At 45.7% G+C, this 27,873-nt stretch overlaps 1 protein-coding gene across 1 annotated transcript in view; it reads left to right on the top strand.

Annotated features, from left to right (window-relative positions):
- NUDT12 (nudix hydrolase 12) overlaps window positions 1–27,873 on the top strand; it is a 212,932-nt gene that overhangs the window by 13,260 nt on the left and 171,799 nt on the right. Inside the window, exon 2 of the mRNA XM_078675455.1 lies at window positions 25,125–25,509. Within this exon, the coding sequence (XP_078531581.1) occupies window positions 25,304–25,509 (206 nt within the window). The 5' untranslated portion in view covers window positions 25,125–25,303. The remainder of the gene's footprint in view (window positions 1–25,124; window positions 25,510–27,873) is intronic.

Here is a 27,873-nt window from a genome sequence, read left to right as displayed (position 1 = left end):
GTCTCTGGGGAACCTGCTGATGTGCAGCTGTATTTGACTGCTGCTCTTTATGGCTGTTTATTTTTCTGTTTTCAGGTATTGCAATCCTAGGCCGTGCATGCTTACCATAACTCTAAGACTGCCTGTATTGTGCTAATAATGCACATCGTTAAACCAGAGCTACCACTGTGCCAAGACTGGATGCCCACCATATATCAGTTATGGCCATTATTATGGGAGAAAAGCAGTTGCCGTTCTTTCAAAGATGGCAACAAGGAGTCCAGTCATGCTCCTAATATGTTAATGATGGCAGCAAGTATGGGACAACTAGACCAAAACAGTCAAGGATGAAAATATTATGGAATGGCACAATTATACCTTGAAAGGGCACAATTGCACCAGAGATAACATTCTCATGTTGGGGACCAGCATGTTTATTAGGGAAGGACACAATGTCACACTCCCACACATACATGAATGCAGATGCTTCTAATTTTCTCTGACCCGGATGCATACTCTCTTCTCCTCAGCTCTTGGGTTGAACATTCTCCCAACTAACACATTTCCACTCCAGTTCTTGCAGTCACACACTTGGGTGGGTCAGCACTGGTTACTGCTGTCAATATTCTTTGATGGTGCGACTGATAGAACAGGTGTATAACATGGCCAATCTCCGTATTAGGTAGATATAAAATGGATAAAAATGGTTCATGTGGCAGACCCATATGTCCAAACAGTGTGTTTGAGTGTTGTCATGGGGTCCCGCCATTGGTTTGGTTGGCTGTAAATCTTAAGGATAATGAAACGAGCAGTGCTACCTTTTTAGGTCTCGCTAGACGTAAGCAAAAGCAAAGCTTTTGCTGTCTATGCGAGACAACTAATGTAGTTACTTTTCGGGGAATGAGGACAGCAAAGTGCCACGCGCATTTGCAGGCCGAGATTCGACCTCGGGAGCGCGCACGTCGCCGTGCCTCGTATTCCCATTCACAAACGAAGCCACTCTCACGCATGCGCACATACACACACTGCATACACACACGCACCCCCCCTCAAACAGACACACGCTGCATACACACACGCACCCCCCCTTAAACAAACACACGCACGCACGCACAGACACACTGAAACAGAAACACGCGCGTACACCCCCACCCTCAACCCCACTCACCGGGCTCCTCTCCCCTTACGCATGGGAAGGCACTGTGGAGCTCTGTGGCAGAAGGAGCGCTGTCTGAAATCACCGCCGCCTCCCACAGCGGCATTGTAGGGAAATTAAAATGTGGCTCCCCGTAAACACCGCCGCAGCCCGGGAACATCGGGAGCCTGAGAAATCCCGAGCGCAGCTCCTCTGACGTCAGACGAGGAGCCGCGCTGGGATTGGTGGCGGTGGGGCCGTTGCCTAGCAACGGAAGACCCGTCGACGGGCGGGAGGGGCTTCTTCGCTCCTCACCCGGGCAGCGCCTGCTTTTTTACTTCGATTCCACAGCAATATAACACGGCGTTGTTATTTCCGCGATGTTTTGCTCGCAAACTAGCGGTGGCGCGTCCCTTGTTTAGCTAATAGTTTGCTTGTTTTTTAATGAGGGCAGACAACAGGAATCGCCCGTGTTGTGTGGCGATCTTGCGGCCCCTGTGAGAAGCGTGGCCTTTGAAACTGGGCTTCACATGCGTGGGCACTATTTTCGCTGAAACTTGTTTGCAATTCTCTCGGAGGTGTGGCTATGGCCCAGAATTAGTACCAGCGGCAGGAATAGCGGAGCAGAGCGGGAACTGCCAGGTATGTCATTGCACAGACTAAGTGGTGGGGGCATCGGCATGAGAGGGGAGTACGGGCGCAAGAGTGCATGTTGAGCTGCCTGATTGTTTTCTGAATGCAGCTTTCAGTGTTATAAGCAGTATCACACAATTTCGTTAGATGGTCTCCGAGCACCAACGCACCTTCAACATACAGGGAAGTCACAGCCACAGCCTTCTTCAGTGGGGTACAGTGGGACTCGTGCAGGGACATATGAAGCTTAATGACCTCATGTCAGATGCTTACCAAATGTAATCAGCACGTTTTAGACATCTGTAAAAATAGTTTACGAGCACATTTATTGCTACTGAAATAGGTAAACAGGTGATGGGGTGCTTGAAAACATTCTCAACAGCTCGAGCGCGCGCCTCTGCCCGACGTGCAAATGCTACAATCATGTCATTGCTCCCGCTCCACAACACTTCATTCCACACCTCTCAAAGAAAACCCACAAAAGATCTCAACTTGTAGCCATCAAAAGAACCAAACCCCTCTTAACCTCTACTGCTGGCAATTTTTGTAATATACTGCAGTTTTTAACAGTGCAGCGTTCTTCAATCCTGCCTCCTGACACTTTTTTTCCAGACTTTTATATAACGCGGACTCGACCCGAAGGTATCAGATCGGTTTAGATAGGCACCAGTTGCATCACAAACAGACACATTCATTACATTAGGAACAGGAAGAGTAAGTGATTTGCACAGAATGTTGAGCCCCCCCCTGCCGAGACTTAACCCCAGTTCCCCAGCTTCGAGTTCGACCGTTCCAGCCGGTAGGCCATATCCTCCGATGAACAGACGGATAGACGAGGTAGGGGTTACAGGACATTAATCTTTTCCCTGGCATCAGTAACCATGAGTGGTGGGCTTTGTTTGGTGAGGGTTGGTCCTACAGTGGTGTATTTCGTAGGAGAGGGATGGATGTTATGATCCCTTCAACTGCAGCAGTGTGACCGGTATGTCATGGGTTACCCCCTGCGGTTGGTCTGCAGGGGAGGCGAGTGGTTTGTTTTACAGCTTGACACGATGTTGTGCTCCTTCAAAAGTGTTTGCATGTCAGAGCCTTGGGGGGTGCATTATTTTCTATTTTTTTTGGCCTTGGGTTGTTTCTTTCGTGACTTCTAACAGGCCTAATGTTGCCCTGTCCGATACCCAGCACCCCTTTAGCTGGGGCACTTCGGACCTCATCTTGCTCCTTTTCGGTTGCTGCTTTTCACTGCCCCACGTTCTCGTGTATGGCATTTCACAGCATGACTTGGCTGTGTCAGAGTCCCCCTGTCATTTGTATCCATGCTCCCAAAGGGAGAACCACTGGAACAACCAACTAACCGGGACTAAATCCTAGCCTACTCTGATCCGCTTAAAAGAGACAGTAAAAACTGCCTATTGATTCGGGCCCCTTGTAGGTCCCCTCCTCACGCATGCTTACATTTAGGATTTCAGTGGGTGATTGCCTAACATGACACCATTGTGCTGCTGTTAATTTTTCATGGGGTCTTTGTGAGTGCAGCTTGGAAGAGGGTGAGAGGATGTGGTGTCATGGCCATAGCTGCTGACTGTAGCAACTCTGTGTCGGCTCATCATTGATGTTAACAAGCTGGTCTCCATGGTAATGTTGTGTAGTGAAGTGTCATATCAGCGACTGCTCAATGATCTGTGCTGCTCTCTAAGCTACTTGTAAATTTCAAAACGTATTACGACTGCATTGTCGCAATCAACAGTTAAATATGAGCCCTAAATCAATAAAGCTCCGAAACATAACGTACTACAACACAAATAAATTACTACTCAATCTGCATAATGCTTCAGTAATCTGTTCTCGCAGCTTCCACACACCTGTAATAAATCACATTTCCCCTGCTTCTACAATGGAAAAGGAAATGCACATTATTAATGTACACGCACAGCTCAGGTTACAGCACAAACAGTCACACACGAGCTCAGTAATACAGAGGTACAAATTGACAAGAGTCCGTGTAGGCACACACATGCTGACATAATGTCCCAACAGATGTATAAAGAATCAGAGGCTGACGAGAACCGACATAACACAGAGATAAGAAAATAGACCCCCGCACACACCTCTTTTTGATCCTATTCACACTCCAAATAACAAACATTTGCAATGCAATAGGTCTCGCATTTACGCGAGTTTCAGCTATTGGCATTCTAAATGACTATGCCTTTTATTTATGTTTTAAAAACGAAAACAAAACTAAAAGGCATTGCCATTTATAATGTCAATAGCCCAAACTCGCGTAAATGCGAGACCTATTGCATTGCAAATGCTTGTTTAATATGTACAGCCTCTCTGAGATCGAGTTAGTTTGGCTTCACCTCTGAGAGCTACTTTAAGGGTGCTGGTGAGTTACCAGTAGCTCCTGAGCTACTTGTTGGAGACCCCTGCTTCAAATCAACCAGGAGGACAGGGTCACAGCCAATTTTCCAATTTTTATGGTTGGACTTCTTGGGTTTCTCCCAAGGGCACAAACTTGGCAGGAATCCCATGTCTCTACTACAACTTTTTTCCATCCTGCCTTCTGCTTCCTCTTTTGAACCCCTGCTAAGCCCTGATCCTTACTGGTTACGGTGCCCCGCCCACTCCCCTATAACCATACAATGTGAAATTACCTTTTTTCAAAAAAAAAAATCAGTTTGACATTTTAGTCGAAGTTTATTCATCAGGTATATAGTTAGCAATGTTTATCTTTGTCCAAAGGAGATACGGCCAAATGCATCAACATTTATATTTGCTTTCCTAAATAGCGATTTTTAAGGAATCGCTGTTGGAGTATCACAAATCCTAATTTATGTAGGAATCGCAAAATAAATTGCATTTCCTTAACATTACCTATTAGCGATTCGCAAATTGTGAATCGCTATAAGGTAATGTTACTCCAAATCATTCCTACGGGCCTACAGTCCCATAGGAATGCATTGCAATGCATTTGCAAATTGCGATTTCCAACTTGGTAATTGCAAATTGAGAATGCAATTCCAAGGGTGCCAGAGGGCCTAAGGCCCTCTTGATGCCCCCTCCCTAACCCTCTCCAAAAGTTAAGTGTGCATATGTGGCTCACACACATGCCCTAAGAGCATGTGTTTTTCCCCCGCATGTCACTTTGAAAAATGAACTTTTGTGCATTTTTCAAAGAATGTGCAAATTAACATGAACTTGAAGTTGATGGTAATTAGCATTTCCTAAATGCACATTTTGCATTTAAGAAAGGCTTGTTGCATCGCATTTAGGGAATCGCAAATTGTGATTCCCTAAATGCATTCTCAAATTTATGTAATCGCAAAAACTGCGATTTACCTAAGTTGCAAATGGCAAGTCTTTGATGCACCAGAAAAGGCCTTTTGGCCCATTCAAACGGGCTGATTCTGTGAATCTGCTCTTTTGTGAGTGCAAAAATGCTTCATGCATGTGGCACATAGACTTACCATTTCAAGGTTTTTAGGTCTCGCCTACACAGCGCGCATACGCTGCATAGGAAAAAGACCTTTAGCCATCGCTTCACTTTTGCAGGTAAAAACGTGCACACGTTGCATTGCTTACAATGGCAACGCGTGCACGTTTGGCGATTCCCTTGCCGGAGCGATCATTCAAAACCATCTGTTAGTAATTAACAGATGGTTCGTGCTCGCTCCCGCGAGGGAAACGGGCGCCGGCCCCCTCCTCTCTCCCCTCCCCCTGCTACCTCCTTTCAGCGCAAGGCGCGCGCGCTTGTTTTGAACGGCATAGGTGAATTGTCGTCTGGGGATTTTATGTTGCTTCAGCCCATGTTCACTAATATGTATACATTTTCCAGAGACTTACACATGTTGAAAGTTACTGTCGGGTACTTCGATGAATATATGTGGTAGCAGGTACTGATGACAAAATTAATCACAACATTTTTCACCTGTTTCCATATAAATGTGACCGGTACACCTGACTGGGTTTCAGAATACACAATGAAAATCGAAGCGCCCATTGAGCTCATCAAGACTACGAAGCACTATATAAATTGTATATATGGAATGGCTGCTCACTTGACAACTCAGAAAGCTTCGTAGGCCTCACAAGGGTTATGGAAAGCACTGCATTCCAGTGCAGTGCAATAGATTGCCCATAACTGGCTGGCACACTTTTCTTCCTTCCTCTTGCAGCAGGCACACAAACCAAATACTATACATGGAGACCCTGACGGGCTCCGACGTGGTGTGGAGCCATTCATGTGAGTTATCACTCAGTGACCATTTGAGACGACAGACTGCAGGCCCCCTCAGGCACGCGGACAATGTTTCAGCACAGCCTCCATGGCAGGGCACGCCCTTTCACCATCACCCTCAGTGACTGTGGAGCCTGCTTCTGAAAACAATCAAAAATCCACCACCGTTCAGCAATTTTAAGATACTGAAAATAGACTGTCATCGGCTATGGTGATAAGTTAGCTGTCCTGTCCCCAGACAAGACTGCTGAGGCTGCTTGCCCCCTACAGGTTTCACAATGAGACACACTTTGTCTTTATTACTAGTGGCAACAATTCATTTCAACTACCATGTACTTCGAAAATGACAAAATTCCTTCATTCATTAAAGTCAACTTTACGTTGCAGCCAAGTTTTAGTGTTTAAAAGCATCAGATAAATGACACCAGTCAGAAATATATGCGTGTAAACATTATTAAAAAGTAACCAGTCGTATTACCCAAGACAACACAATATTTAATTGTGCTGCGTTGGATTTTTAATGTTTTAGAAATTATCTAAAATAGTAGAGTCTGCAGCATCAATATCCAAATGGGCATCTGTAAACTCTACTTTTTGGCCTGCAAAAATAAAGCTAGCTTGAACCATGTGACCTGATCTCAGAGCAGATGATCGAGCCTGCTCTTTAAAAAGAGGCCCACAGATCACCAGAATATTATTCTGTAGCTGCTGTTTGACAATCTTTTCGCTACTCTGCACATTTCCATACACCCATATATTTGAAATTTATGGGACATAAGCAAGGGAAATAAATATATTCATATGAAGCACATAAGTAAGTTTCCTTTCACTACAGGACAACATGATCTTTGGGTAATATACATTTAACAGCATTCATTTGTAAAGGCCTGACACTGATGTCATACGTGCCAGTGTACACCATGAAGACAGAAACGAGCCAATAGGATAGCTGATCAACTGCATTTCCATGTATGTGGTATTGCACAGTAAAGGGATGCTTATTTGGTGAGAGTTTTGATCACATTACTTTTTGTAGAGTGTAGTAGGAGTCTGCAACACACCCCAGCGAAAAGCTGAAATGTCCCGAATACCAACTTTTAAATACTGCTTGTGCCTAGCTAGATACAGGTCCGAGACGGATCACATAGGCCAAACCGGTATCCTCAGACATGGACCATTCCTGTTGGAAGAAACTGTGGAAACTCCATAGCAGTATTTTTCAGTGAGAAGGCCAAGAATGGCTGACCTTGAGATCCACCTAAGGCTGGATCTCAGAAGTAGCGAAGCAGAACCTCTTCCACCACAGGGCTTCTTGGCATGTACATTTTTTTTTTCCAGGACCACTTCTAGATTTTTACAGCTTTCCAGCTATTTTCTTTCTACAAATGGCTGTGTCCGTCCTTTGTAACTACTGTCAGTGTTGATTTATTTGTGTTAAAACAGCACTAATACTGCACATTTGCAGAGAGAGTGTTAAAATCTTGTGTAAATTATCTACCTTGACAGTGCTTAATTTGAGCCGATGGTTTCCAGTGCTCAGCACCGATGCTTAATCATCAACAATTGAGCTTTTCATGAGCACCAGTTAAGGACATATTTATTTATGGTAGGCACTGGGAGATTAAGGGATTTGCCCAGAATCACAGGATGTTGAGCCAATGCCGCGACTCGATCCTGGTTCCCCAGCTCTGAAGTCGGCATCTCTGGCCATTACGCCACTTCCTCTAACCACATTCATGGTTAGAAGTTGGTTCTGTTTTAGGCAGCGCTAACAGGAGAAATGGGCCGGTGCTTGCTGCCTCCTGACGAGAGACCTGACACTTCTTTTTTTTTTTTACAAATTAATCAAGGTGTGGTGGAGGAAGCCCAGGCCCATCTTTGACTGTTGCCTGGGTTGATGTGTCCTGTTTACCTGTGAACAGTCAGACAGTGCTTCAAACTCCCTTCTATATTACAACACCGAGCCATGCACATAGGTATTTAAAGTCCATGTGGTCCCTGTGTGCTTGGCTGTCGGTATTGGATGTTAAAATATTTTATTGTAAGTAAAGGGACAAGAAAGCAGCGTGGCTGTGCATTCATTAGCACACCGCTAATTGGGATCTGGAATGCTGGAACACGATAGGGGGGCGAGTTTACACAAAGTCCTTAGGGTCTCCCTGGATTGCATGTTAAGTGCTGGTGCTCACAGGATTTTACTGCAGTCTCTAATGAAAAACTAAATATTTTCTTACAGATTTGCATCTGGGTCCTGCAAGTGTGACAAACAAAGCATAAGTTGTTGAACACTGATAGTATATACATCCTGTGGATAGGATTGCCTCTGGCCTTTAGAGCTGGCAGAGGCCTTCCTCCTGGGGGTTGTCATTCACTGCTGGGTTTGCAGTTAAAGGGGAGTAACTGGCCTCAGGAGTGCTTCCGGACACGGCTGGCTGGTCTGTGTGCATTATTAGAGTGAGAGAGCTTTCACCCCCCCCCCCCCCTACTACTTAATAAAACAAGCATTGGCATAGCCAAAGGTCTCACCTTTGGGACCTTATAAGTATTTAGTTATGTAGTACTATATCCTTGCAATGCAACAACATCAACTGTTGCATGGCTAAACACTTTTAAGGCCCCCAAGGCGAGACCTATTGGCTATGCCAATGCTTGTTTCTGTATATGGTTGATGTAGTGTTACCCAACCAAGTTTATTTCTTCTCTAGTCTCAAACTATGCAGGTAAGGTAATCGTTTAGTCAGTGTATGTTTCTTGATTATATCATAAGTAAGGTTTGGTTCTGAACGGTGTTAGTGCTTTTGCCCAGACAGTCTTTATTTTTACCTGAACTAATGCATTTCCTGTGATATCTTCAGTGGAAATTTGACTTAAAAAAACAGCCTATGTGACCTACGTTAAGCCGTGCAGATAGTATTTGAAATGTTACAGAGTTGGTTGTCCAAAAGAAAGTGTAATTTAGCCTCGGGATCCATGCTTGCCTTCGGCTGACATAGAAAATAATCTATTCTTTCAGAAGTATTCGTAGTGCCGAACACTCAGATGGTAGTAGTTTGAATTTTTGTTAATATCACTGGAGTGTTTCAATGTCCCTCTTGAAAGAATTCCAGTGTTGTGAATTTTACTTTGAGCCAGGGCATGAAGATGTTTTTAGAGAAAGTCATTGTTAGGTGTTATAGGTTTACAGTGAAGATACCAGCCCAGTTAGAACAAAAGCAACCTAGTTTTGCTCCAGATCAAGGGAACCCTATTATAGCATCAAGATTTCATAACTTTTAATTTTTGTAACTCTGCATTAGATATGTAAATTTTTCCCAACACCAGTTCAGGAGTCTTTTTTAAATGGGTTGCAAAATGTGTACTGAGAACTTCTAAGCTATGGGTGTCCTATGTGGAACAGTATAATTCTTTTCCCCATGTTCGGGCAGTGTAATTTTTTTCTGAGCCAGTGTGGTATTCATGTATCTAGGATATGGGCAAAGCATTCTGGGGTGAGCCAAAGGATTTTGGATTGACCCAACATTAATCTATTTCATGTTTCCCCAAACAGGTCCTTCATTCTACTCTGAGCCAAATGAGTATATAGTGAAATTAAGGGGGGTGTAGCTAGGTGTAGGTTTTCTGTAAAGCTGAGTGATGTTCGTGCCACTGAAATATGTAAGAATGTGTGGTTTTTCTTAACAATGCAGCAGATTAATTTTTGTATTTGTCATAATTTCTCAAATATCTATTGGCTAGTACGTCTTAAGTGCTGTACACCAAAGAGAGATTCAGTGATAGGTCTGTGAATTTGGCTAATTGTATTTTTTAACCTTGTGGTGCAAGGGTGTCCCGGAGATTAAACCAACATTATCTGCACATGTCAAACTGGGGCAAGCAGTGGTTACTTGGCCACAAACCTGGGGGGACGGAGCATTTTATCATTGATGTATTAGAGCATAACCTATCACGGCACTGCAACCTGGGCAAACACAGAAAAGAAATGGAAGGAATGCTTGCAAACCATCTAAACCACTAGCAGTTGTTCTGGGTAGCATTCTAATCCACAGTTTGTGCCCACTGTGTGACTCTAGAAAGAGGCCTACCGTATGCAATTCAGTACAGATGACCGTGAATCTTATGAGAACAATCCAACTCGAACTGCCAGTCGAGGCCCCCTCCAGATGGGAACAGTGTGCAAAAAATGATGTGGTAAGTCACACCACAATATCAGCTTGCTCCCACATCTCTCTTGTGTAGGTGGAAATGAGATAGGTTCCAGTGTCAGAACTTACAGTCTTGGGAAATCTGATTTGTGAAAAGCTATTTAGGAGTGCCCTCTCAACTACCTGAGCAGTTGCACTCCTCAGAAGTATTTTCTCTGAGAACCTAGTGAGATGCCCCATCACACCCAAGATTGCGGAGGTAGAGGTCAAATGGACAAACTGTTACAGTTAATAGCACACCGACTACAGGTAATAGCACTAATGGCATTATGGCCACCAGTTCTGCCACTCAGCTAGCAAGTTGAACAGGTCCTGTCTGTGCTCTAGCGCATCTCTGGCTCGTAAAATAAAAGTCTATCCTGTCCTGCTCTTTTGTATTTCCAGTTCTCCTGCTTACAGAATGTTGTGAGCCAGTGACAGCAGGAAATTCCTGTCAACTAGAGAAACCATTAGCCTCTTGACTCGCTCTAGAGCACTCTGTCCTACCATCCAACATAATATTTCAATCTAACTCACTAACCTGTCCCTTGGCTTTCGTCTGAACTAGGGTACACTACTTTTGCTCGGAGAACTCCTCCTGAGTCTGTCCTCAACACCTAACAAACTCTGCAGCTCTTGTAGCGACCCAGACTCCAACATGTGGCTCACATGGGATGCCTCTTCCTCCTCTCCATCCCTTGAAGGGACAATAGGCACCGCTGCAACTGTGGGGTGATCAGCCTCCTTCTGAGACTGACCTTCAGTCTGTGCTCTTGTCATCGCAGTTGACGCTGCCCAAGCCATGTGTTGGACCTGGCCCTTTTTGCAGGGTTCTACCCAAACCTTTGGCCTTCTTCCTCGTTTTTGTCTGTCCTTCTTTTTGTTGGCTTTAGGATGCTGGGCACTTTATTACTGCTAACCAGTGCTAAAGTGCATATGCTCGCTCTCTACATCACGGTATGATTGGTTTCTCTACGATTGGTCTATTTGATTTACTACTAAGTCCCTAGCACAGTTCACTGCGTGTGCCCAGGGCCTGTAAATCAAATGCTGCTATTGGACCTGCATCACTGATTGTGCCACCCTCATAAGTAACTTTGCAAACATATCTCAGACTTTCCACTGCAGTGTCTGTGTGTGCAGTTTTAAACTGCCATTTCGAATTGGCAAGTGCACCCGTTTACCAGGCCGAAACCCTCCCTTTTATTACACAGAAGTAACCACTAAGGTAGGCTCTAGGCAGCCTCAGGGGCAGGGTGCTGTGCATTTAAAAGGTAGGGCATGTACTGTTGTGTTTTACGCGTCCTAGTAGTGCAATACTGCTAATTTAGTTTTTCACTACAGCAAGGCCTATCTCTCCCATAGTGAAATTGCAAAAAACACAGTTGATGGACAGAATGTAGAACAATGTCATACATTCACCCCAGTACAAGGATCTGGGCCTAAATCCATCGTTTTTTTGCACTCCACACCACCCTGGGTTAGACACTGGCTATATGCAAATCAGCTCTGACCCTGTGCCTCATGGGAACAGTCCAGTCCGAACTACCAAGCCATGTCTTTCCCAGACCGGAATCAAGCATCCAAGGACCGGTTTCTGGCTATCAGCCTTCATCAGCCTGGATAGCTTGACTCCAGTGGTGTGGAGAGCCTGGGACTCACGTCTGAGTATCCCCAGCCCACTCAGGGTGAAATTGCAAAAAACACAGTTGATGGACAGAATGTAGAACAATGTCATACATTCATTTTTTATTATATGTTATTTTATATTTATTTATTATATATATATTTATTATATATATATTTATTTAAATTCATACAAGCCGGGCTGAAGACGGCTGGAATGCCAGAAACCGGTCCTCGGAAGCTTGTTTCCGGTCCAGGGAAGACATGGCTTGGCAGTTCAGGCTGGACTGTTCCCATGAGGCACAGGGTCAGACTGATTTGCATATAGCCATGTCTGAACTGGGGTGGCAGAGTGGGCTAAAGAACGGTGATGGATTAGGCCCAGATCTTTTGACTGGGTGTGAGTGCTTGATTGATTCAGATGCTCCGTCCATCACCACCCCCTTTTGTACTATCTCTCCCATAGGTTAGCATTGGAGCTGCCTTGTAAAATCTTACAAGTGTATCATTTAATTGTGAGCTGATAGAAAATAGAGTTTGGGGTCTCTGGACTCACAATTTAGAAAAAACATCTTTTAGGAAGTTGGTTTTTAAATTGGAGATCTGAAAATGCCACTTTTAGAAAGTTTTTATTTTCTTACTTTAACAATTCTGTACCTTTGTCTGTCTCTGAATGCATGACTGGGCTCGGATGACAGTTGGGCTGTTTGTGCATTCACTCTAGATAGGCACACAAAGGGAGCGGAGGTGTGCCCTGCATATCCGATGGCCCATCACCAGGCTGATGGATCTTCTTGAGTAGAGTGGCGGTAGGAGTTGACACTTACTCCTGAATAGTGCTGTGCCTGTCCTCCCACAAAGCGGTCTCCACCCCCTATAGTGTGGTTGGATCCAGGGCAGAGAAAGATAGGGTCTTTTGTACTACAAAGACTGTCCTTTGAAGTTTGCTTACTTCGAAGGCTAAAATAGGTATACGTTCTGGACCTGTGACCCCCATATACTCAGGACACTCTGGGTTGAGGACATTCTGCCAGGAAGAAAAGGTGGATAAGCTGCCAGGACAGTCTGCAACTTTGCTGTTTGTTGTGTTGGCCTGCTTCTTCTGTCCTGGGAGTGGAAGAACTGGACTTTGCTTTCTACATCCTGCTTCCAAGGTTCTCCAATGTCTTGACTTCAGCTTGCCTCCTGTTAAGAAATTTCAGGGCCATGAAAGGCCTCGCCTACCAGTACCTGGACTCTTCTACTGAGAGTCCTGACTTGCTAAGTGGTGCTAAATCCAGTTCCTGGGCCCTTGGAAGAGAATTCTTGTGATTTCAAGTAGAAAATACACGCATCGACTCCCAGCATCATTCTGAAACGACGCATCACTGTAAAAACTCGACACATTGCCGCTGCCTACACCGGAGCGTGGTTCCCGCTTGACACATCGTCTGCGGCTTATAAAGCAGGCCCCAGCTTTTCGTCGCAGCACGTCCGAAGAACTGCCACTTAATGAGTTTCAAGCACTGCATCACTCAAAGTCTGTGACACCGCTCTGACTCCGACACAGCGCCTGCTTCATCACTGTGGAATCCACACGTCGTGACTGTTTTTTCGACGCATCATCCCTGTGTGCCAGTTTCTTCATTGGCACCGCACAGCAGTAAGGAACCGACGCATTGTGTCTGCAAACAACTCATCACCTCCCCTGCAACAGAAAGGAACAGATGCATCACCTCCTCTGCCTAACAATAAGGAACCGATGCCTCATCTACCCTGTAGCAGCACAGAACCGACTCATCCTCTGCTTTTTCGATGCTTCACCTCACTTGCGCCTTGCATCATCTTTGATTTTTGACGCATCTAAGGTACTTTGTCCTAAAGAAGAGCATCCATTGATTTCTGAGGACTAAATTTGCTTACCCTTTTTATAGTGATCTTTTGACTTGTGCATGTTGGATTTTTTCATTTTGGTCTTCTTTTATTTAGATAAATATTGGCTATTTTTCGTAAATGTGTGTGTGTGTGTGTGTGTGTGTGGGTGTGTGTACGTACACTTTACACATTGCCTCTGGGATAAGCCTGACTGCTCCGTGCCAACCTACCAAAGGGGTTATCTTAGCTGTGTCACTCCTTTACCTTGACTAGAGTTAGGGTTCCTACTTGGGCAGGGTGCAAACCTCTGCCAACTAGAGACCCCATTTCTAACACCATGTAGATATCTGGCCATGATTCTTAACTGGGCGCAATGGGATCATTGCCCGAAAGACAGCCTACTGCCATTTTCTCTCTTATACCAATGCTAACCATAGCTGTTTTGCTGTTGATCTTGATTACAGCTCTGGCAATGGGTTACTCTTATTGTCTCTAGAGGCAGCTAGGCATGTGCCATTGCGTCAGGGAGGATCTTCTCGGGCTTGAAATACGTCCTCTGAACCATTCATATGTACGTGCCAATTTCTCTCAGAGCAGGAGCCCTCCTCCCATTGATATCCACCTCTAATGCAAACTCCCTGGTGTTTGGGCAGATGTGTTTTAGGGCATCTGGGTGCCTCTCCCAGATGTCCATCATTATTAGGTTAAGTGCCACAAACCTCTCTTTCCTACAGATACCACTCTGTCAGAGGAGTTGCGGGTACAGGATCATTAAAATGACATAGGGCCAGATGTAGGTAAATACCATTTACCGATTCTAAAATACCGAATTTTACCGATTCGGTATTTTAGAATGGGTAAATGGTATGTAGGTATTCATTCGGTAATTTTTACAGAATCGGTCAAATTCAGTAAATACCAATTCGGTATTTCCTATTCATTCCTATGGGCCTGGAGGCCCACTGGAATGAATGGGAATTACCGAATCGGTAAATACCCTAATCGGTAAGAGGGGGAAGACCTACAAGGGTGGCAGGGTCTCACATTGACACCCTGTTGCACCCCTGAATATTGCATGGGTGCACAAGGGCATGTATGTCTGCCACATGGCACTGTTAAAAAAGCACAAAATTGTTTTTTAACGGTTTTTGTTATTTACCATCAACTTGTAGTTGGTGGTAAATAACAAATCCTTACAAGTGAAAAGCACTCACTTGAGTGCTTCCTACATTAAGAATTCGGTAAATTACCGAATCCTTAAATTAGGCCCCTACATCTCAAATGCCTAATACCGGTCGGTAACTTCGGCTGTTACCGACCGGTATTAGGCTTGCTACATCTGGCCCATACTCTTTTGCAATACCCTTCTCTGTGGCACTTACACCAAGTCACCACCTTGCGCATAGCAGAATACATTATCCCCCTTTCTCCATGTGTTGACTAGGAACCCAGCTCCTTTCTGTCTGTGTCCAGCCCTGGGCACTTTGTACCTTTTCTTACTCTTCATTTGGGTTGGAACTAGTCTGCTGTGAGATCCTGTCCCAGTTCTTTCTTAGAACCATGTAGATCCTGCCTCTTTTCAACCGTGTTAGCTAAACACTTGCCTGCTCACACTGCAGGCTTCTGAGACCTTTTCGCGTAAATCAAACAAGTATTGCCTGAGTGCTTTAGAACTCTCCTCTCTGAGTTGCTCGGTCACCATCACCTGGTTACGTGCCTGAATCAGTCCTATACTTCCATCATTCTCATCCACTTATTGCGGTCACACAACTGCTCATAAATCCAGACCTCAAACAGAACGTCACCTACAATCTTGTTCATGTCAAATCTCTCAAGGTTTTGTTCTAGCTTCAACCCAAACTGTCTGATCAGGTTATCAGCTACATACATTGTCCGAATGATAGCCATTTCTTCCACTGAAAAAAAACGTTGTTCATGGTAAGTCATGGTTTTTTCAGCTCATAAGGTTTGTTTAAATGTTTGTTTTATGACCAATCTTAATATGACATGAAAAGCACAGTTAAAGTGAAGTTCTTCTTACTAAGCACAACCCTAAACACTCTTGAAATGGAGCGTTTATGGTTAGCTGAGCAAACAACGAATGTATAAAAAAAAAATGTATTTGTTAGAAATGGGGATCTTTAGTTGGCAGAGATAGGTACCTTTGTCCAAATAGTGACCCTTGTTTATAGTCCGCGTAAGGGGAATACACACTTCAGATAACCCCTGCTAACCCCCTGGGTAGGTTGGCACGAGCAGACAGACTTATTCCAAAGGCAATGTATAAAATATTTTGTACTCAAAACCCACAGTAATACAGTGATAACACCACAAATGGACACCATGCCAGTTTAGGAAAAAATGTATCTTTATCTAAACTCAACAAGACCAAAATGACAAGAATCCAACATACATGTAATAAGAATCTGACTTTAAAACTGTTTTAAATAACTTGGCCCATAGAAAACTATGGATGCGTGATTTCTTTCAAAGTACCTGTAGTTGCGACGAAATTCACAAAGGCCAAACAGCCGCAGAGATGGGAAGCATTGAAAAACAGAGATGCTTCAGTTCCTGAGACCATGGGGGGTGATGCAACAGTTCTGCTGAACGCAGAAGAAGTGATACGTTAAATCCGGTCTGAAGGGGGAAGTGATGCGTCGATTCGGGGTATGGTTGAGGTCCATGGGTGATGCGGTTGAGAAACTTGGCGCACAGGTACGATGCGTGGAATTTAAGGATGTGTTGGCAATTGATGCAGCGTCGCATCTGTTTCTTCAGCTGTGATCCCTCAATGCGTCAGTTCTTGCAGCAGCGACAGGCGCTGTGTTGGTTTCAGCTGCGGCGCAGCGATGCATGGAGATTCTTCTCACACAGCGGTGCTGCGTCTTAAAAACAGCCGCAAGAAAAGCGATGTGCCGATTATCTTGTAGTTGTGTTGCTTTTCCAGCTCCCAACACCAGGAACAACCTCCAGAGGCCCAACGCAGTGACAGGCACCTTGTGGCAGGTCAGAACTCCAAGCAACGAAGTTCAAGGGAACTGGGGGTGAAGTCTCTGTGTTACTGATACTTCAGAATAGGAGCCACGCTCTACTTAAGCCCTTGGAGATCTTCATCACGCAGGGGACACAGCACACAACAAAGTCCTTAGATTTTCCTTGGCAGAATCAGCTACTGCAGGCCAACCCCAGACAGCACACAGTACTTCTCCTTTAGTTTCTCCAGCTCTTCTCCTTGGCAAAGGTTCCCCTTGACTTCCAGAAATGTTCTAAATCTCTTGGGTTTTAGGTCTAATACTTATACCCAAAAATGTCTTTGTTCTCTTTGTGCAAAGGTATCCGAGCCAAGTCCAAACCAGTTCTGTCGTCAGTGGTGCAGTATGACCCCAGGGGGTGGAGACAGCATTGTGCAAGGGAGACAGGCCCTATTCAGGTGCAGGGAAATTTCCTCCCACTACTCTAAATTCAGCCAGGGTCTATTCAGCCCAGCTCTGAGTCATCCAGGAAGGGCCAGGCACACCTCAACCCCTCCAGTGGCTGTCTACACTGAATGCACGTCCCCAACCCATGTCACGCCAGAACCAGACAGTCAATATACAAGCAAGCAGAGGACACAGAATGGTTAAAATAGAAAATACCTACTTTCTAAAAGTGCGTTTTGAAACACACAATTTAAGAACTATCTTTATTAAAAGATGTGTTATTAAATTCTGATTTCAGAGATTCTAAACGTTATTTCTCTATCTTGTTCCAATGGGAAGTTATGTTTATAAGATGTTATAAACTTCCTTTCCATCTTATGGGGCAAGAGAGCCTTTCAATAGTGAAAACAAAATTGGCAGTATTTCACTTTCAGGTCATGTCACACATACTAGTGCATGCCCTACATTTCACATACACTCCACCCTGTACAGTGCGGTACCTTGGGCCTACCCTAGGGGTGCCTTACATGTAGACAAAGGAAAGGTGGGTGTACTAGCCAAGTCGATATGGCAGTTAACAACTGTGCACAGACACTGCAGTGATGGGCCTGAATTACCTTTTCAGAGCTACTCATATGGGTGGCACAATCAGTGCTGCAGGCCCACTAGTAGCATTTGATTTACAGGCCCTGGGAAACTTCAGCGCACTCTGCCAGGGGCTTATCAGTAAATCAAATATGCCAATCAAGGAGAACAAACTGTCGCAACAATTTACACAGGGAGCACTTGCACTTTGACACTGATCAGCAGTGGCAAAGTGCCCAAAGCATCTAAGCCAGTAAAAACGGAATCCAGCACAGTATCAAAAATACGGGAGGTAGAGACAAAAAGTCTGGGGAAACCACGCCAAAGATGCCAAGTCTAACACGTGTCCCCTCCAGCTGAAAGATGGGGAGAACTTCCCACCCTCTATGGATTTCTCATCACTAAGGCAGAAGAATCTGGACAGACCATCAACATTGGTGTGTTCTGTACAAGGGCGGTGTTCCACTGTAAATTCCATTCCCTGTAGTGAGATGGGCCACCTTAACAGGTTTGGATTCTCACCCCTCATTTGCATCAACCATCTGAGTGGCCTGTGGTCTGTCTGAACCCGGAAGTGTGTCCCAAACAAGTAGGGTCTTAGCTTCTTAGCTTCTTCATCGCCCAGACCTCAGCAAAAGCTTTTCTTTCAGTTGCACTCAGCCTCTGTTACCTGGGAAGTAGCCTCCGACTAATGAAAGCTATGGGTTGGTCCAAGCCCTTGTCATTCAATTGTGAGAGTACTGCTCCCACCATGCTTTGAAGCATCTGTCTACACAACAAATTATTGGGATAAGTTGGGTGCCTTGAGCACGGGCGCCATGCACTCGGCAGATTTCAGGGTATTGAGTGCTGTCTGTCATGCATCGGTCCAGATCACTTTCCTTGGCTGCGTACTTGAAGTCCGCTCTGGCAAGGGGGCCACAATGGTGCCATATCCCTTTACAAATCGTCTGTAGTACCCGATGAGTCCTTGAAAGGTTCTCACCTCTGTCTGGGTCTGGAGGGGGGCTGGCAAGCCAGAATTGTGTCTATCTTGGGTTGTAGGGGCGCCACCTGGCCGCTACCTACCTGGTGCCCCAAGTGCACCACAGAACCCGGCCCTATCTGGCCCTTGCTGGCCTTGATAGTGAGGCCTGCCTTCTGCAGAGCCTTCAACACTTCACAGAGGTGTTACGAGTGTTCCTCCCAGCTGGAGCTGAACACAGTAATGTCATCCAGGTAAGCAGCGCGAATTCCTCTAGCCCGGACAGTGCCTGGTTGCCCAGTCTCTGGAATGTGTCAGGTGCGTTCTTCAACCCAAAGGCATGACCCGGAACTAGTAATGCCGCTGTGGCGTTGAAAATACAGACCTCTCTCTTGCCCCATCAGTCAAGGCAATCTGCCAGTACCCAGACGTTAGATCAAACGTGCTAAGGTACTGGGCAGCTCCCAGCCGATCAATGAGCTCATCAGCTCTGGGGATGGGGTGCCCATCAGTCCTGGTGACGGCATTGAGCCCATGGTAGTCCCCACAGAACCGGAGTTCAGGAGTGGCACCGGGTGCTGCAGCTTTTGGAACCAAGACAACTGGGCAGCTGGAGGGCTCTATCACCCCTAACGCCAACCTCTTCCTTGATGCTTGCCCTGACTTTGTCAGTTATTCTGTAAATTTTATGTTTTACAGGTAAACTGTCCCCAGTGTCCACATCATTGATACACAAATTGGTGATTCCTGGAGTCAGGGAGAACAGGGAGGCGAAGTGTCCCTCTGCTGCTCTGGGGTCAGGGTGGGAGAGATGTTCAATCCATCCACTGACCCATCATGTTCCTTGGCTGGCAGGAGGTCCGGAAGAGGCCCACTCTCCTCTTCCATTCCATCATCTATAGCCAGGAGCAGTGACTTCAGACCTCTCAAAGTGATGTTGGAGGCGGATCACATGCAGGACCCTCAAAGGGTTCCTAGAAGTCTGCAAGTTAACCAGGTAGGTTACATCTCTCTTGTGCTCCACCACCTCAAAAGGACCAGTACACTTGTCTTGGAGTGCATAAGCCTCCACTTGTGCCATCACCCACACTTTGTGGCTAGGCTGAAACTCAGTCAGAGTGGTATTCTGGTTGTATCATCCTTTCATCACCTCCTGGCTGGCTTACAGGTTCACCTGAGCGAGTTTCCTGAAGCGTTGAGTCTCGTTTCTGAAGACCAACATGTAGCTGAACATATCTTGGGGGTCTTAACAGGAGTTTTCTCTCAGCCCTCATTTGCCAGACTCAGCGGTCCTCTCACAGGGTGCCCATGCAGCAATTCAAAGGGACTGAACACTAAGGATTTCTGCGGTACCTACCTGTAGGCAAACAGACAAGGTAAAAAGATGTGCCACTTGCGTCTCATGGGTTCTGCAAGACCCTTTATCACGCCTTTCAGGGTTCAGTTGAATCTCTCAACCAACCCATTCCCTTGTGGATGGTAATGAGTGGTGAATTTGTACATTACACCGCACTTCTCCCACAGTGACTTCATATACCTGGAAATGAAGTTTGTATCACGGTCAGAGACCACCGCTCTGGGGAACCCCACGCGGGTAAAGATCCCCATCAATGCACAGCTCACCACAGAAGCCGTGATTGTCCTGAGAGGGACAGCTTCCAGGTACCGGGTGGCATGGTACACCAAGACCAAGATAAACTTGTTGCCTAAGGCTGTCTTGGGTTCCAGTGACCCTACAATGTCGATGCTCCCCTCCTCGAAAGGGGTGCTCACCACAGGAAAGGGTTGGAGGGGAGCTGTACACTTCCCTCCTGTCATGCCACTTGCCTGGTAAGTCTAACATGATCTGCAAAGTGGGTTGCAAGCCTGTGATAGGTCTTGTCACATCCCAAAAGTACTGCCAAAGGCACGTCATGAGCCAGACTTAGTAGGAAGGTCCTGTGGCGCGCTGGTACCACAAGCACACAGGCTGCACTAGGCTCAGCGACCTTAAGCTCACTGTTAAGGAGAACATTCTCCCAATAAATCAAATGTGATCCGAACTGGCTGCCTGGTCTGCAGCCTGCTGCTGCAAACCAACAATAGTAGGGCATTCCATCTGCGCCTGGAGGGACCTCCTTCCTGCTGCCAATGGGTCAGCTAAGGCTGGTTGCCCAGTTCGGCCACTTGCTCCCCACAGGTTCCAGGGCATACCCTTCAGGTTCTGTCTCCTCCTGGACCATGGGAACTTTGTGGACTGGTTTCCCATGCCCCCTGCCCTTCTTCTTTCTGGCAGGCACCTGGGCCACTCTTTCAGGCTCCAGGTCCTCTTAATCACCTGTTGTGGCTGGTATTGACCGAGTGGTAACGCAGATCCACTCTGGCAGTCCCAACATCTTTAAGTGAGCCTGGCGCTCCACCTTCTTCCAAGGCGAGCTCTCCAGGTCATTGCCAAGCAGACAGTCAACAGGCATGGACGGACTTACAACGACCTTCAAGAAACCTTAGACCCCCCCCCCACTCAGAGGGAACAAGGCCACTTTGCACAGACGCTCTGAGTTGTCTGCAGCAACTACAGGATGAAATACATTGGGGATGACCTGCTCTTCAGACACCCACTGACACCTGACTGATGTCACACTGGCTCCTGTGTCTCTGAGCCTCCACCCTCCTCCCATTGATGGTCACCCACTGCAGGTACTTTTGGTGTTATCCGGCAGGCAGGTTTCCTGGACCATCTCTCTATCTCTTAATGAGACGAGGGTCATCAATAGCTGGCTCCCCACCCTCACTAGGCGCCAACTCCTCCCGCAGTACTACATTAACTAACCCCCATGACGGTGCACAAGTGGGTGCTGGTGGTGCATTGGGGCACTTGGGATCATTCGCCAGGTGGCCTTCCTGACCACATCCATCACACTTGCGAGGACCCCGGTTCTCAGGCCTACCCTTAGGGGGCCATGGCTTCTTAGAACTGGGAGGCTGGGAATCTTTATCCTGGGAACTATTTTGGGGCCCTTTAGAGAACTCCTTTTGGTTACCCTTGCCCCCCCCCCACTCTTCTGCTGGAGACCCTGCCCATCCTTGGCTGGGTTTCCCACATATCCCTTGTGGACCCTGGTACTCGTCCAGTGGTCCGCCTCCTGAGTAAGCTTCCTGGGGTCAGTCAGCTTAGAATCAATGAGATGTTGCAGCAGCTCTAGAACAGAAAGACTATTCCAATGCTCCCAAAGATTGTACAACCCATGGTAACCAGTTACCTTGCTACCCTTTATCCAACCATCCAGTGCTGTGCAATAAAGGTTCACACACTCAACCCATGTATTGGATTCAAGCTTCTTGAAGGACCTAAACTTTTCCCTGTACTGCTCTGGTGTGAGCCCATACCTGAGGCAAAAAGCCTCCTTCATATTGGGATAGGTCAGAGCTGCCGCCTCCTCCAAAGTTGTCAGTGTTCCTCCCATTGGCCTCAAAGTGTTTCCACAGGCCCGCCCCCCATTGTTTCTCTGGAACCTCATTCATACGCAGTGCTGCTTCATAAGATGCAAACCATGCATAAATCTCCTCCCACTTCTCGAAATTCTGTACTAGGTCCTTGGGAATGTAAACCTTACCCCCTTGCACTGGCTGAGCGCTGCCACTATTTGTACTGGACTCCACCTGTTTGGCTTTAATGTCCCGTTGTCTCATGCTCAATTCATGTGCCACAAGCAGCTTCTTCTCTTCCAAGGCACAAGCTCTCTGGCTCTCCCCAACCTTGTTCTGGATTTCCATTTCCATCTGCTTCATCTTGAGCCTTGGGACTTCCAACTCATGCTCTCTAGCCCTTTTGTTCTCCTCTATTTCCTCTGGAGACAAATTCCTGGAAGAATGATTGCTGCCAGCCCTAGAGCCTGCTCTCCCAACAGGAAAATCCTGGTATCTGAAACTACCCACTGGCACACCCCCATCCACATCTGCATCCCCTGCCTCCTCAGCTTGTCTGGCCTCCCACCTGGCCCCTGCGGCCTTCTGTAGTTTCTCTTTCCTAGAGTTGCTCTTCAAGGGACATCCAAAGCTCTTGAAGAATTTCTTGAGTTGCTCTACTTTATAACTACTTAACATTTCAATGTCCAACTCCAATTCTGCAGCCTCACTTGCTGATTTACTATTTAGAGACATGATGCGTGGATACTTCAAGGGTCAGATCAAAAATAGAACCAAAAAGTAAAAATCCTCCCGCTCACCACCAGTATTAGAAATGTGGATCTCTAGTTGGCAGAGGTAAATAGGGACCTGTGCTTCTAGTTAAGGTAAAGGGGGATACACAGTTTAGATAACCCCTGCTCACCCCCTGGGTAGCTTGGGACGAGCAGACAGACGTATCCCAAAGGCAATGTGTAAAGCATTTGTACTCAAAACACACAGTAATAAGGTGACAACACCACAAATGGACAACACACCAGTTTAGAAAAATAAAGTATCTTTATCTAAACTCAACAGGACCAAAACGACAAAAGTCCAACATACATGTAATAAGAATCTGACTTTAAAAAGGTTTCAAACAACTTGCCCATAGAAAACTATGGATGCTTGATTTCTCTCAAAGTACCTGTAGTTGTGACAAAATTCACAAGGCCCAACAGCCGCAGAGATGGGAAGCGTTGAAAAGCAAAGAGAGTTCCTGAGACCATGGGGAGGCGATGCAACAGTTCTGCTGCACGCAGGAGAAGTGATGCGTCGAATCCTGTCTGTAAGGTGAAGTGATACCTCGATACCGAGATGGCTCTGGTCCGCGGTGATGCGTCGGGGAAAACTTGGCACACAGGTCCGATGCGTGGGAATCTGGGATGCGTTGGCAATTAATGAGGCGGCGTCGAGCGGCGCTGCATCTTTTTCTTGATCCGCGATCCCTTGATGTGTCGGTTCTTGCATCGGCGATAGGCGCTGTGTCTGTTCCGGCAGCGGCGGGGCGATGAATGGAGATTCTTCTCGCACAGCAGTGCTGCGTCGCAAAAACAGCCGCAAGAAGAGCGATGCGCTGATTTTCTTATAGTTGCGTTGCTTTTTCAGCTCCCAACAGCAGGAACAACCTCCAGAGGTCTATTGGCAGGTCAGAAATCCCAGCAAGGAAGTTCAGGAGAGCTGGGGTGAAGTCTTTGTGTTCCTGAGACTTCAGAACAGGAGGCAAGCTCTACACAAGCCCTTGGATATCTTCCTCAAGCAGGGGGCACAGCACACAGCAAAGTTGTTATCCTTTCCTTGGCAGAATCAGCTATTGCAGGTCAACCCCATACAGCACAAAGTACTTCTCCTTCAGTTTCTCCAGCTCTTCTCCTTGGCAAAGGTTCCTCTTGAATTCAAGAAATGTTATCAATCTCTGTGGTTTTGGGTCTAATACTAATACCCCAAAATGTCTTTGTTCTGTTTTGCAAGGGTCTCTGAGCCCAGACCAAACCAGTTCTGTCCTAATTGGTGCAGTATGGCCACACGGGGTGGAGACAGCATTGTGCAAGGAAATCTCCTCCCACTACTCTAAATTCAGCCAGGGTCTGTTCATTGTCCTGACAACAGATTTCTTTGAACTCCCAGGGTCAAGATTATCTGCCCTTGGTTGATTCCGCTGCAGTGTGAGAGGTAATCAAATGATGAAGCATGCCTTGATAAGTTAAGAGTGAGACGACCTCTCAAAAAATTTTGATGATTCCCTTTCGTAGAAAGTTAGTACTGTGAGATAACCGATTGTACCTTTCGACCCTCAAGTAGTTTTATGTTGTGCAGTTAGTGTCAGGGGGATATACTTGAGTGTTTTACCTCCTCCTCTCTTTACTTGTGAAACATAGCGTATGGCTCATCTTAGCTTCGAGAGATATTAGAGACATTGATACATTGACTAAGGACATTGTATCCCAGTTGATTAAAATATAATCATGGCAGAAGGCTTGGCCTTAGATGATTAGGTTATTTCCTCTATTATATCAGCACTGCCACTCTTAAGTGGCACCACCATAAGCCAGACGATCATCAGTACCAACGACTGGTAGGCACTAATAGACAAAAATGTATCCAAATCAAGATATTACTGCACGGTGTGATAAATGACCCAAGTCACAAAAAAGGATTCATGCAATCCTACTGAGTACACCTTGAAGATCAAGGCTTCCGATGGCAGAAGGAGATGTATTGGGGCGCTAGGTACTTTAAGAGGGCTGAGAGACGTGATGGCATATTTATTCTCCACCCCTACGCTACTAATCTGATCATGGAAATAGGTTTTGGATTAGGGATGCATAAAGTCGTTGATGAGAGTTAGGAACACAGTGTCTCTTTCCTCCTCTGGGTTTCAAGAGCTTCACCCTCGTTGTCTATTTGATGCCAATTGAACCACTCAGTGGAAGACTATCTTGATAAATATGGCTGTCAATCTATAATTCCTTATACTTTATTTGTCTCATTTAAAACAAATGGCTCCTGCCTTTTCGCATTGTTCCCCATTTGTTTTTCCATTGTATTTTTAACTTGTATTGATTTTTGTTTTGTGTCCTAGACTTCATGCTGGAATACCACTTGGGCATTTTCATTTGAACTGTATCTGCGGCCAGTCAGAAAGCACAAGCCACCTGCAGCACTGCATACGAACTTCAACAATTTTGTATTACATTTTAACATATAGATGTTAATTTCGTCTCAATTTCCTTCTTGAAAATATCACGTGATTACAATAAAATGGCAGAGACCCCAAGATGTCCCAGGGAGGATATTATTTCTCAGTTTCATAATCTGGCTGCGCTTGGAGACGCAGCTAGACTTTCTGTGTTGCTTTGCCACGCCTCATCGATAATCAATGAAACTGCCAAAAATGGGTGGACAGCCCTTATGTATGCAGCAAGAAATGGGCACTTCGACGTTGTACAGGTGCTTCTTAAGTACGGGTAAGCATGAGTTGTTTTTCTGGCCATTGTCTCTGTTCCGTTGCCGAGACTGTGATTCCTGTGTGAAGATGTATTATTTTTCTATATTTCTTGACCATCCCTTTTGTTACAGTATTTGCATGTCTTTGAAAACATGTGCATCTGTAAATTCACTATGTGTTAAGCGATATGTATCATTTTATGTAGTTTAGGTGATAGTCCATGACTGATTTTAAAATAACAGTTTTATCTTCCCAATCCTGTTTACTTGTCCTTTTGTTACAGCAGAGGAGCTTAGCTACTTTGGTGTTTCACCATGTGATGTTTGATGTCTAACTATGCAGCAGCCTGTCAGTCTTCTCGCACAGCCACAAGAGCTGAAGCTGGCTCAAAACTGGACATCTATTTGTGATCTGCTCTATTACTTGGCCTATAAATCTCAAATGTGCACACCCAGACATTCAGTGCAGCATGACGTCACCAGCAAATTCAGGCTTATATTTGCCAACCCACAACTGCAAAGGCATTACAGATTTTGCCCTCAATAGTTTCTAATCATCTATATTGAGTGAGACAGCAAGGTTTGTTGACCTTAAATTACAAACGTTATTTTAATTCTTTTACACACTAACCAACAGGCATATAAAATAAGTTTTATTTCAGTTTCAAAAATGTCCTTATTTCCTTTGCCACAAATTCAGCTATTTATCCTCAAATATACCCACCATAACTGGAGAACTACAACGCGCACCCCAACACATTTGAGTAGAAATTGAAGCAAGGGGCAATCACCTTTTCGTCGGTAGTGGGCACCAGCCCTTCTAAGCAATAGCATTTGCACACTGAGATTAAAGTAAAAATAACTTGTCTGATGGCCAGCCTGCTATAGGTGTGATGTTGGGACTTCCATACCGGCACCAAAACCTGTCCGTAAATAACAAACGTATGGCATGTCAGAGTGAACAGCTTTCCTTGTCCCTGTGGTGACCTGTCCGGGCAAACGGCCTCTGAACCAGTGTATGGGATTCCGTCCCAATAATTGTGTGTGTAGCTTTCTTTTTTGCAGTTTCTGGACATGCTTGTTTTATTGTTTGACAAACTGATAGGCATGTCCACAGAGCTCTGTTAGTAATTTGGTATTTTATCAATGAATTGTTCTCACTTAACATTTTCCGATCATGCCCTGGCTTTGCAGAGACCACTCTGGCCAAGATGCATCATTAACATCCCACCCAACCCCCAATTGCCAGGAGATTTTACAGCAGTAAGAAGAGGATGGATGAAAACCCCTATGCCTTGTTTCTCTTGGTACCAAATACCAGCAGTTTGTTTTTATTTACACAAACGATACTTTACTTACTGAAAACAAAATTGCGAGCACATTAGTAATGCTGCTTGCCAGTGTGGTTCTGACCTGGCAACTTTCAAACGTTATATGGTAGAGAGATGCATCGCTTGTTGGACCTGGAAGAAGAGGTAGTGCATTTAAGAATGGCTGGGAGAGCGGTTCAAACGAGTGTAGTGCCTCCTAATATTGCCAAAGCCCAGCTTACTTTTCAGTCTGCCAAAGTAGGAGAGCCTTACACATTAAGGGGGAAGAGGATATCCAGTGCCACTTGCCTGACACCAGAGGATATCCACTGCCACTTTCCTGACACCAGAGGATATTGACACGAGGATATCCACTGCTTCTTGCCTGATACAAGTGGATATCCACTGCGGCTTGCTTGATACAAGTGGATATCCACTGCCGCTTGCTTGACACAACTGGATATCCACTGCCGCTTGTCTGACACAAGTGGATATCCACTGCCGCTTGCCTGACACAAGAGGATATCCACTGCTAATACTCAGATCATGTGCTGTAGTTGTTTCAGCCAATTGTACGCTGGTTTGAACTGTGCGCAGTGTGGTTTACCTTCACCTCAGACTAGATCATGGGCATTCTAGTCTCTTCAATTGAATTTTCCACTGTTCTGCAATCATGGATTACCTGAGCTATTGGATAATTACAGACATTACCATGCGTCCTTAACTTCACATTATGTTATTGGTGATGCGAATGGATAAATACAATCCCTACAGTAATTTTAAGTTTAATATCCCTGTACTAATGGTGCACCCCACCCCTAGCATGTCTATTACAGGCACACAATCCTTTTCCGCTTGTATGCAAACAGGACACAGTTGGCTTTGAAAAGTGTGTATTTTATTTATTGCCAATCGTAAAATTTGTACTTTTGCAAAATAGGGCAAATTTATTAGATTCCTGTCCTTGCACCCGGTTATAAACTTACCTTGCACTGCCTATTCTCCCCGGTCCACCGCGACATTGTCGTTTGTGTGGAGGGAGAATACGCGCTGACGTCCGGTAGGAGGTTAGCG

This window comes from Lissotriton helveticus, chromosome 2_1, assembly GCF_964261635.1.
Source record: "Lissotriton helveticus chromosome 2_1, aLisHel1.1, whole genome shotgun sequence".
Lineage (NCBI taxonomy): Eukaryota > Metazoa > Chordata > Amphibia > Caudata > Salamandridae > Lissotriton > Lissotriton helveticus.
The sequence above is the reverse complement of the archived record's forward strand: the minus strand, read 5'-3'. Positions and strand labels throughout refer to the sequence as shown.